This window comes from Equus przewalskii, chromosome 28 (genome assembly GCF_037783145.1).
Source record: "Equus przewalskii isolate Varuska chromosome 28, EquPr2, whole genome shotgun sequence".
NCBI classification, from domain to species: domain Eukaryota; kingdom Metazoa; phylum Chordata; class Mammalia; order Perissodactyla; family Equidae; genus Equus; species Equus przewalskii.
Window position 1 is genome coordinate 16496029 of NC_091858.1, and position 12936 is coordinate 16508964.

Sequence of the window (12936 nt, forward strand, 5' to 3'; positions counted from 1 at the left end):
ACCATCTGCAGTCAATTAAGCGATTCCCAGGTGTTCACAGTAATTGCTTTAACGGAAGATTACATGTCACTTTAGGGGTCTTTAAATATTTATTATAAAACCCTCATCTACATTTTTCTCTATTCATTCAGGGACAAAACATGCTGATGTTTAGTGTTGACAAAAATAAGCTGATTGGACTTGTTGAATTATTTTGTAGATTAAATTTCAATAAAAAACTTTTTATAAGCCAAAATTTGATGAAAGAATAAAAATGATGCTGATTTAGTTGTGCTTATTTACATTCTTCATTTTAGATGAAAAAGATATACTTAATATGTGGTTAGATGTCAGAAAATCAAATTAGAGTCTTTTTTTCAGGACTACTGAATATGGGGAATTTAATGGACCAGAGGATTCATCAACTGATTTCCTCCTTTGAAGGTGGAAAACAGTTTTTTACTTGTAGACTTCGAACTGGAAAGGACCATGGAGACAATCTAGAATAATACTCATTTCACAGATAAAGAAAGTAAAACCCAGAGGCCTGGTCAATTGTATAGTATTATGTGCACGTAGAGCTAATAAAAATTACAACTACTAACGTATACATATATATATATGTAAAATGCATACTATGCTCCAGAAAGTGTTCCAAACACATCAGGATATTCACTTCTCTAATTCTCACATCTTCTGTATGAGATGAATACTCATATTGTCCCCACAGAAGCCTGGAGGGGATGCCCAGAGTAACTTGCATAAGATCACAGAGCTGGGAAGTGATAGATCCGGGATTTAGCTGGCTCCAGAATCAGTGCTAATCACTATTAAAATATAATTCCCTCCTAAAACTAGTTTCTGAGGAAATTATGATTTCTAGATGAACATACTCTTCTATAACATTTTGATATATTATATAAATCATATGATCATCCTCATAATGTTATTAGTAAAAATCCATATATTCCCCTATTTTTAAAATCATTTTCATTAAATATATGCTCTGATTTTTTCTATAACATCTTTTAAATTGCACTTCTTTTTTTTTTTAATTTTTTATTACTTATTTATTTGGTGAGGAAATTCTCCCTGAGCTAACATCCACTGCCAATCCCCCTTGGTTTTTTTTGCTTGAGGAAGATTAGCCCTGAGCTAACATCGGCACCCGTCTTCCTCTATTTTGTATGTGGGATGCCTCCACAGCAAGGTTGATGAGTAATGTAGGTCCACACCCAGATCAGAACCCACAAACCCAGGCCACAGAAGTGGAGTGGGTGGAACTAACCGCTCAGACACAGGGCCGGCCCCTATAACGTCTTTAAATAATTAGTTATAATCAAAGTGCCTTTCCAGCAAGCATGTTTTGTGTATGATACTGTGAAATCTTTGGATACATGGATTAACTTAAATTTGTGGAACATTAAAAAAAATACTCTGTTTTAAACAATAAGGATTATTGTATATTAAATTCTTAATAGTTACAGAGTTTCCCTTAAAATTATATAATTTCACTCTCTGCTTGCATTACTGAGGTTTTATTTTGCCATGATAGGTGACTAGTAAAGATTTTTAGAAAAGTTTCCAGACTCAAATTATCTTGTAGCATATCACATGAAATAAAACGCTGACGTCTCACTCGATCCTGCTGGTGCAGTAGCAGACTCAGAAATGCTTCTTTAAGGTTGTACTGGCTTTCCTTCCCAGTACTTTCCTTCTACCAAGTCTGTGGGGAAGCCTGTGTGTATGTACGTGGGCGTCTGTCTGTCTGTCTGTCTTGAATGTTGAAGGATGCACTGAAATGGGCAGAAGAGCTTCAACAGAGTTTAGAGTCTTAAGGTCTTCAGTTTTCACTAAAGGATGTCAGTTTTATCATCAGTTCACTTTATTCCGGAAATGAAAAGATCCAGCAACAATCACTAACTTTTGGGGTTCTCACTTCATCTGACCAATGACAAACCCAATTGAAAGTATTATCATTTAAGGAATACTTAAAAGACACACATAGCATTTCTTGCAGATAAATCTAGATTTTTATCCCTGAATTAAGTTGAACCAGTAAACGTGTTATATTTCTTGCCCTCTACAATTATTTTATCGAACTGCATTTTGCTGTCGCGCTCTCAGCATTTTTTACAGCTCTATGCTATAGTATTAGCACTCCCAAGTCTCCTTTTTTTTTTCTTTTTGAGGAAGATTAGCCCTGAGCTAACAGCTGTCAATCCTTCTCTTTTTGTTGAGGAAGACTAGCCCTGAGCTAACACCCTTGCCCATCTTCCTCTACTTTATATGTGGGACGCCTGCCACAGCATGGCTTGATGAGGGGTGCCATGTCCACACCCGGGACCCGAACTGGCGAACCCCAGGCCGCCAAAGCAGAAAGTGCAAATTTAACCGCTGTGCCACTGTGCCGACCCCCCATTTCTCCTTTTGATTTAGAGTTGCTAACAGTAGTATACATTAGATCATCTAGTTTCCTTTCTGTTATACGATGTGTACATTTGTTCAACATATATTAGAGAAGCACTTTGGTTTTCCATAAGAAGCTCATGTTTTCTCCTTAATTATAGTGGGATTGTCATTAGTCACACTTCCCTTTGCACCTTTACTACCAGGAAGGTCAGTGTAGTTTAATTAATCACTCTATAGGATACAAATAGCTTTCTTATGGATAAACAGTGTACTAATTCTAATGTAACTTTGTAGGTTTGTATATTTTTATCTATATCCTTATAAACATGCTGTATTTTAAAAATGATTGTTTCATTCTATGAACTTTATTATTTGTGTATATTGACTCAAAATGATTAGAAAAGATATCAAAGAAAAATATTTTCCTTCCAGAATCCTAATGTGTTAGTTTTCTTGTTAAGCGCATCTTCTCTAGTCACAAATAAAACAAATTGGATTTTTAAGTATGTAGCTGATTGACAGCCCCTGGAAAAGTCAAAGAACCAGTACTGACACTTCTATTCTGGCACATCTGCTGCTCGTCACTTCCACTCCCTGCTTGGCGTCCTCATAATCCCCTGGGGAATGAAGGCAAGCACCCAGACCTCAGAAGAAACCGGAGAGTCAACTCTGCTGCAGAAGATGTCTATAACTGTTTTCATTTTTGTGGTGTTTAAGCCTCAAAACATGAAATAGGAAAAGAAAACTAGCACTAAATGTGAATATCACTTTGTTTAATTTCTTGCAAATGACATTCTTTCTTATTACCATATAGTCAGACTTAAAGCAGCTGTGACTTTAAGTATTGAAGAATTACCGAAGAAAGACAGAAAAAGGCGGAATTATAGATTGTAATTAAGGTTTTCATATAATTTGGTTATGGCACTGAGTTTTGATAAATGGAAATGAGAATATCAAAGATGAGTAAATGATTCTGACAATAATAGCTAGCAGTTCCTAGGAGTTAATTCATTCTCCTAAGTTTATTGAGCATTAAATAAAGAGAATTATGATAAAATATGAGATCCGATTTGAAGCATAAGATCGTAGTTTTAAGCACATTTTAAAATTAAACTTTAAAAACAATGACGTTCCAATTATTTAATACTCAGTCTTAATGTTTTACTGGGATAACGATACAGACGTAGCATTGTGGAACTTATGTTTCCAGAACAGGACCACATAGCAGCCATTTTGGGTGTCTCAAAAGTCACTGTTTGTGACTGAAATTTACATAAGAGAGGCTACTGAAAAAAAATAACTAAAAACAAAACTAGCTCTACTCATTGATATCATTCCCTGTTCAATTTTTCAGTTTATTCTCCTTTTACTTTTATTCTCCAGCTGTAGACTGATGACAAAAGGCATATGAGAGGGAAAAAAATCTTATCAAATTTTAGTACTGCTTTATCACTGATAAACAGTACTTTCTAATGTAATGTAAGAAAAAGCAACATATAATTTAATACCTTAATCAAGTTGGCTAAGAGTTATTGAAATCATTTTGCTAATATCAACATTTATACTTTTTAAACTACTTATAAAAGTAGTTTAAATTTTTCCCATTATAGACCAATGCAATGTTCTTGGTAAATAAAAGATAACTAATCATCCCCATGATATTGTAGGAAAGGTCTTTACATTTTTAGTAAATCCAATTACAACCACATTAATTATTACTATTATCAGTATTATGAACAAAGTTTATATCAAAACGACATGACAATATTTCATCTGCACTGCCCTAAAGAAATGATTTTTATTCTATATATCACATTTTAGCAGTCTCCTAAGTGAATACAATAAGCTTCACAAAAAATGGTGCATAATTCATAGCTTTTATCTATATTATTTGATGGAAATGTCTTGAAAAATATAAAGTATCGTGCTATCAACACATACAAACATATAACACCTAAAATTGCACACTATTTTGTCACATATAAAAAAGAAATGTCTTGCTAACATAGTAATTACAGATGGAAAAAGAGAAGTTTTGAACTAGAGAGTGATTTTGAGACTTGTTTAAGAAGGTTCTTGCTGTTTGTTCAAGGAGCCTAAAGGCTCGGGATGCTGTAGTTTAACCCCTTCCCAAAAACAATCTGGTTCCTCTCTTTCAGCTTTATTCTAAGAAGAGAAATTTGTAGGAAGATATCTTGAGTTCATTAATGTCCTTTTACATATTGAAGCTCATGAAAAATTACAGTCAGGGTTCATGGGAGATACCTAGAACTTTATAAACACACAAAAAATATTTGTCAAGTTGATTATTTTTACCCAAAGTCTAAAAATGTTTAGATTTAGTTTTGATTATGTGTGAGCTGGCATATGTATAAAATATTTTCTTTGCACCTGTAGGGTTCAAAATAATCTGGTTTCATCTTCTTAGAGGGAGTCTGGATTAAAGTGAACATACCAGGTCTGCCCAGGCCTTGGACTACATACAGCCCTGGGAACAGAATCAGTAAGAATCTAAGCTTGTAAACAAAAGTAGACGGGCAGGGTACAAGGGAAATGAATATTTGCTTTGCTGAACTATGTTATATATAATTTTGGAAAAAATGGTACAGGTGGCTACTTATAAGAGAGATTTTCTTTTCCCATATATAATGAGAATAAAATGTGGGAAAATATTCAGTCTGTCACATTGGTAGAATTGACTATACTTCTCGAATAGTAATGGATAGATTTAGGATAGAAATTGCAATTGTTTTACTTATAAAATGAAGAATAAGTGAACTTTTCATAAATATTATTACATTTTGTGCTAGTATATTTTTAAATACTGCAAAATAGTATCATGCTATATTACAATCAAGACCACACCCCTAGGGCTGGCCCCATGGCCAAGTGGTTAAGTTTGCAAACTCTGCTTCGTGGCCTGGGGTTCACTGGTTCAGATCCTGGGCACAGACCTACACGCTGCTCATCCAGCCATGCTGTGGCAGCATCCCATGTAGAAGAACCAGAATGACTGACAACTAGGGCATACAACTATGTACTGGGGCTTTGCGGAGAAAAACAAAAAAGGAAGATTGGTAACAGATGTTAACACAGGGCCAGCCTTCCCTTCCAAAAAAAAAAAAAAAAGACCACACCCCCTAAACAAAAACTGAAAAAAAGAAAAAGAAGAAACAGGAAAACAGGGTTAGAACAGTTACTTTACGTCAATACATTAAAATTAAAATCCTTAAAAATGAATGCTGATTGAATAGATTGCTTGAATTCACCTTATCTCTTAAAATTCTACCTAAAGATAATTTTATCCTGACCTGATTCAAAAATTTTCCACACATCAGATGCACTTTTTGTGAAGTTTTTTGTAGTATATCTCTGCAATAGTATTGTAATCCAACATACATTTCTCAACTACTGTCACAATGGATGGAAAATCATCATGAGATCTCTCACATAACAGCAATGTATTTGTAACTTAAGTGGTATCAAAAATTACAATCACCATCATCAAAATAATAACAGATTCAAAATATAATTACCTACCCTTTGCAGACACTGATGCTGCCCCAATTCTTATAATTCATACTAAGTGTCCTTACCTCTAATTTAGATATGAGAAATTGAGACTCCAAGAGAGAAATTATTTTTTAGAGTCCCATATGATTTGACTCCAAATTTGAATACATTATTCCCTCCCCACTCCCCTTCATCTATTTCTTCCTTTGTTCTCTGTATGTTTATGGAAAAATACAAAGCAATGAAAAGATGGAGGTCACCCACAGTCACCCAGAGGACCAGGAAGCCTCACTAGAATGAGTGTACTTCCATCCACAGAAATACGCTGCTGTATCATTAACTTATTGATTTGTTTCATTTAAAACTAAGCTTAACCTTTTTCCCCTATCCCTTACCCTTTCTCTTTCTCTTTCTTCTCTCTTGTTAAGAAAACCACATACCCAAAATGGCGTCACTCACGCCAACACCTATGATACCAAACCTAGATTTAACACCTGGTCTAATTGCAATTTCAACCTCTTCCAGAAATGAAATCTTAATTGACTAGTTGGGGATTTTCTGGTCAAGCATCAGTAAGGTAATATGTCACACCTGGGCCCTCTCCATCCCTCAGAAGATAAAGATCCCAGCCATTCCCTTCTTTCCCAAGAGGAGATGGCCTGGCCTAAAAATAGTCCTTTCTTTTTTCTGCTAATAACCCCCCTGCCTCACCTTCCTGCCTATAAAACTTCTCATTTTGTACAGTTCCTTGGAGCACAGATATTCTACTTACTACATGGGATGTTGTCTGATTCATGGATTCATGAATCACTAAATAAAGCCAATTAGATTTGCAAATTTACTAGGTTGAAATTTTCTTTAATGCTCTCTTTTTTCTCAATTGGCAAATATTAACACTACATTAAAATCAGTTTGGAACAGTGGGTGAAAACACAGGTACAATACTATTGTTCTTTATATTTCCTACAGGAAACTGTGCAGCAAAACGGAAATGGTATTTGACTACACACCATATAATCAAACAGCTGCTTTGCTTTACAGGCAGTAGTTAGCAGCTATTGTATTTGACAGTGGACATTGATATACAGTTTTTGTGTGTTTAATTTACATTTTAGCATTTCCACTAAGAAACTCTTTTTTTTCTTTTAATCAAGAACAGAATGCAAAGTAAAGTTCTATCTAGCTAAAGAGTTCTCAACATTAAAAAAATTATGATATGGAAAATCTGCCCAGTTTAGGCCTTTTTCTGCAGTTCCAACATAACAGTAGTGAATTAGTGTGATCATTTAAATTGAGTGCCTGAAACTAGTAAACAGTTAGCCATTGATGATTAAATAGCTAGTAACTAAAGTTTTCTTTTCCTTTCTGCAATTACTGATTATAGCTTTTGATTATTTACCCACCCATTGTTAACTGCGCTGCTTAGGCAATACGCTATCTGACTCCCACTAGGGTCCTATAGATAACAGTTCCCTGGATCCTTAGTCACCGTGGTAATAGGTGTTTGAGCTGTTTTTCAGGAATTAGAACCCCTTGTCCACTTCACTCCAGATGAGACCACCAACTCATCAACTGGGCCCATGCAGATTTCTGATAAGTGACCCTTTGACGTCAAGATTCTAAAAACTCCACCCTCAGATCATGCTAATGCCCCCAATTTGTGAACATGGGTCCTATGAAGAGACATGGAGTCTGACTACCCTTGTGCACATCATCAATTATCTCACCTCTTCTCACCTCCAATCATCTCTCTCCACATTTCAGACCACCTTGGCCCCATCCCATAAATATCCCTGAGTCCCCATTTTCAGGGAGGAGGATTTGAGACTCATTCTCCCCTTTCCTCACTTGGCAGCTTTGTGATTAAACTTTCTCTCTGCTGCAAGCTTGTCATCTTGGTGTTTGGCTTTCTGGGCAATGGGCAAAAATGAACCTTGTTTGGTAACAATCTAAGTTTCACTTTTGGCGTCTGTAGGGGAGCAGAATTTGCTATTCCAAAATGTGTTTCCTTGGCTTGATTATTTTTAAGAACCAAAGACTCAGGAAGAAACCTGACCTTCTCCCTAACTGCCTAAAAGAAGTTTAGATAGAAGGTCTGTTCCAGGAAGCAGTTATCACCATGGATAACTCTAGTATAATATGAACTGGGTGTGGCAAACAGAGAGGAACCTAGCAAGGCCCATTTGATCAAAGTCCTCTCCATGTCCCATTCTCTTAGCAAGGTGTGGAAAACATTTGTTTACCAAACATTAGTTTTTTCATCTCAATGTGAATTGCCTTCCTCCTCTTTGAAGTACCAAACCATTCCCCACCAATATCCTCTTTTGTCTTTAGCTGAAGATGGTATTTAAGGTGGTGGCTTCTGCCATTTTGGCAAGTTGCTCAGCTTTCCTGGGTATCTTCCATGTCTACATGTTATTAAACTTGTTTGATTTTTCTCCTATTATTCTGTCTTATGTTAAGTTAATTCTTAGACAAACCAGAAGAAGCATAGAAGGGTATAGGAATATTTCTTCCTCCCTTACACGTCATTAAAGTGAAGAGTATATAAAAAAGTGTTTTGTATACTTACAAAGGAAGTGGAGAGAATCAAGTTCATGTTTATAAATCTCACATTTCAAATGTCATTTTCTTGTGTAATTTAATTAGAAATACTGAAAACATGCATTTGCATTAAAATAATGATTAATTGCTCATTAAGATAAGGGTAACTCAGTCTTCAAAATTGTATATACTTTCATATACATATATAAAACACACACATGCACACACACACAAATTATCAGTAAGTATTAGGTAATTTTCACACAGAAAAATACAGCAGTCTAAAAAGTTTTAGCAATTCCAGACAAATCAAATATTTGTATTATTTTACATAATTACAACTGACTTTTAATTTGCCTTTCTTCTTATAAAAATTGAGTCAAATAATAACACTATGCCATATGAGTCTCTAAATTAAAATCTTCTGACAAGAGGAGAAAACATTAATATATTTTATCATTAATTTCTATTTATAACTTCAAACTAGGAACTTTAAAATATAGATAATTTGAACATCAAATTTATACATAATTGATAAATGTTAAGATTTAGTGTATTCAACTATGTCATTTCTAACTTATATAGCAGATAATAATATTTATTGGAAAAATAGCTGCCTAAAACAAAAAATACATAGACCACATGATGTTATATCTCACATTTTTTTAAGCCTGTTTACTATAATTTAACACATACAAGAAAGATATTTGTTAGGAAAATGGTACATTTTATTAATTAAGAGTACTAATGACAAAATACATGTAATTCAGTCTCATAGCACACTGACAAGAGTAATAAGTACCAAATAGAGGAAACCATAAGTAGCCTTACAACAAATCAAATGATGTGCAAGATAATTGGGCCATAATGGGATGTCTAGTTACATATTAGATAAATAACATACTTTGCTTTTCCCAATTTTCAACAACCACAGAGTTTTAAATGGAGTAAGATAGTAGCAGCAATCTTTACCCCAAAGCACTCACCTACTGTCAGCTGTCCAGTTAACTGCCCCATGTGATTTCTTGCATTCACTGTTACATTCCTGTCAGATTGTAAGACCAGTGGACTATCCTGGGAAACATGTATAAGATAAAGAAATCAAATAAAAAATAGAAATATAGTCAAAACAATATATAGAATTATACTGCATTTGTTTGGGTATTATCAAAATTCTATTTATTTATTTTAGATTAGGCAGGTATTTTAACATCCTAAACACTGGTTGAACAACATAAAAACATATGGGTGCCTCGTAATAAATACTTGACAGAATAGGAAAGTTTCCAGTTTGGTAAAGGGGCATTTACTATCGGATGCAAGCATTTCCAAGTCTACTGATTCTTGTACATCACAGGTATAGTATCCTCTCTCACCTTCCCTCAAAATGGTATATATGTCTGCCTTTAGAGATAGTTTAGGTCCTAACCAAATAAGGAAGTCCTTTCTAAGCTAAACTTAACCTTCAGATCTCGGCTTACATGTTATCTCCTCAAAATTGTTTTCCCTGGTCACTGTAACTACAGACTCATTCAGTCCCCAAACTCCAATCTCCATTTATTTTGCATAAAGCACTTATCACAAGACAGATTTATTTCACTCATGTATGTGTTTGTTTTTTTATTTGTTTCTTCACAAGAGGAAATACCCGTGGGACAGGGACCATGGCAGCCATGTGTACATAATTATATCCTCACTACTTAGCATACTGCTGAAGGAAAGCACTTGCTAAGTGTTTACTGAATGGATAAATAAACCTTCAAAATAAAATTGATGATTACCGTGTTCATCTACCTCATGTAGAAGTGATTTGTAAATCATGAAATGATTTAAATAGGGAGGTATAGAGAGTATAAGAATATAAGATGTTTGCCTGGAAATTCTGTTTTAGAATAAATTACCTTGGTTGAACGTTTACTCCTCTCAGTGGTTTAACATTTAACAGTAAAAAAAATCTATTGAAAGACAGTATTACTGCCTTAGGAACCAACATATTCGGCTTTGCCACCACCTGCCAAAGACAAGTAACTTACAGCTGGCTACATTCTCATTTTTATAGTCTAAAACTTATTAGAAGGGTGATCATTTACAAATTGTCCATTCATTCATTCAACAAACACTTACTGAGAGCTCACTATGTACAACATAGTGTTCCAGAGGCTTAGGACATTGCAGTGATCAAAACATAGAACAACACCTACCCTCGTGGAGTTTGTCATCTAGATATTGAAATTCTATGAGAATCTTTCCCAATACCATCCTCACCATCTAGGTGGTATGTTACTTCTACGTCAATGTAAATGTACAAGTGCTTTCATATATAAGCCATGTAAAAACATTTTCAAGGCTAGGATTTGGAATTTGTGATGTGGATATACACATAAAGCCTTAATAGGCTTTTTCCAAAAGCTGGGTGTGCCCTTTCTGACTAGATGCAAAGCACTGAGCATAGATACACAGACAAACTCACACGACACACACACACACACACACACACACACACATTTCCTTTTAGAAGTGGGTTTTGCTATGTGTACACTAATACTTTATTTTTAAAAATAATTTTCCATATTTTGAAGAGTACATTTATTCTATAAAGTGAGACCTAGTTTTACAAAAACCACTGTCATTCATTTCATTCTCTGCCTTGTCTCTTATCACAACTCATTTCTTTGTACCACAAATCAAGTGCTATTTCTGACATTTAAAAAAATAAATCTAGTCCTTTTCCATAGATATTTCTATACTGCAGACATTAATTTTTGAAATTATCTGAAGTATTTTAAATTAATTCCATCATTCCTTTCGAGTGATATGTTTAAATTCTGTTTACAATATAGATCGTGGACCAAGGAGTGTTTGTACACAGTTATATCCAGTAAGGATATTGCACACAGAGGATGGCTCATAAAATCACAAAAAAATGCATGGAACCCAAGTATTTAAAAAAGGAGCTTTGAATTAAATAAAAATAAATTTGAATGTAAGAAACAACAGAAGCCTATAAAGCAGCCGGCAGTTGAAAACACTGTAAAACTACATTAGTTGAGGGCTGGCCCTGTGGCCGAGTGGTTAAGTTTGTGCGCTCTGGTGCAGGCGGCCCAGTGTTTCGTTGGTTCGAATTCTGGGCGCGGACATGGCTCTGCTCATCAGACTACGGTGAGGCGGCGTCCTACATGCCACAACTAGAAGGACTCACAACGAAGAATATACAACTAAGTACCAGGGGGGCTTTGGGGAGAAAAAGGAAAAAAATAAAATCTTAAAAAAAAGAAATACATTAATTGAATATTCGTTCATGTTCTTTCAAGATTTTTATGGTATAACATATCTGATTGTTTATAATTTTAAGAAGTGACAGCGCTATATGCTATCATTTGTATCACTAAACCTAAATTTCTGTAGCATAAGAAAAGCATAACCATTAGTGTATATAATTTAAGGACCATGTATGTATATTAAAAGAGTTACTACTTTATTAAATATTTTAAGATGAGAGCAAAGTCAATTTAAAAAGACAATAAGAATTTCATCTGATTTAATAGAAAAATAGACTCAGGTTAGAATTGAAAGTTTAATTGTGATGTCTTTGTTTACAACGTATCAATCCACTTTTCTCTTACTCTCACCATAGAAAACTCGTTGACATTTTATCCCTGACATTCTTCCTTTTTCTTCACATGATTCCACTGCTTCCCCTCAGAATTAAATTTTTATATTTATTTAGATTAAAATTTTGCTATAATAAAACAGCAGTCTTTTTACTGACTAAAACTTTAAACACATGCCTATCAGAGAAAATGAACAGTTGTCTACCTTGTATTCATGTGGACATCAATACATTATTATCCTATACTGATTTGTTATATATGTAATAAAATAATAGCAACTCTTTCAATCATCTAAAGAGTGTGCAATCCTAAGCAATTTACAAATCTGATATCAAACACATTTTTAGGTGAAAATCAGTACCAAGAAAGAAACTGACATTTGAGAAGCTTTTATATCTTCTTTCTTGTGTCCATTTCTCCAAAAGTCTCCATGTAAGAAAATAACTTTCACTATTAAATCATTGCTTTCCACTCTCTTCTTTATATACCCTCTTCATGTTCCTTTATATTATATTCCTGTGTTCCAAAACCTTGAAAGCTAGTTTCTAATTTCAGATATTAAAATAGACATCGCAAGACTGTCTTATAGCTTATTCTTGCTAAGAACACAAAGGGAAGAAAATTTCTTGGTAGGATTATCTCACGGAGTAGGAATAAGATATATAAATTCTGCAAGGGTAAGTAAGTAGGTGGCATATTATTCTGCTCAATGTTGTTATGTGGTGTGAAGTAGGCTCCTTCTCCTGGCAACCCTACGAATGAGTGATGTCCACAATGTCTTGTTCTCAACAGCCCTACTCAGCTCCTGTAGACTCATGCCTGTGGCTTACTTTAAGGAGTCAATCCATCTCATGTTTGGTCTTCCTCTTTTTCTGCT

General features: G+C 34.5%; 1 protein-coding gene across 1 annotated transcript in view; it reads right to left on the minus strand.

The window, feature by feature from the left end:
* Nucleotides 1–12936, minus strand: part of SGCZ (sarcoglycan zeta) — a 1053589-nt gene that overhangs the window by 94205 nt on the left and 946448 nt on the right. Inside the window, exon 4 of the mRNA XM_070598086.1 lies at nucleotides 9435–9522. Coding sequence (XP_070454187.1) covers nucleotides 9435–9522 — 88 coding nt within the window. The remainder of the gene's footprint in view (nucleotides 1–9434; nucleotides 9523–12936) is intronic.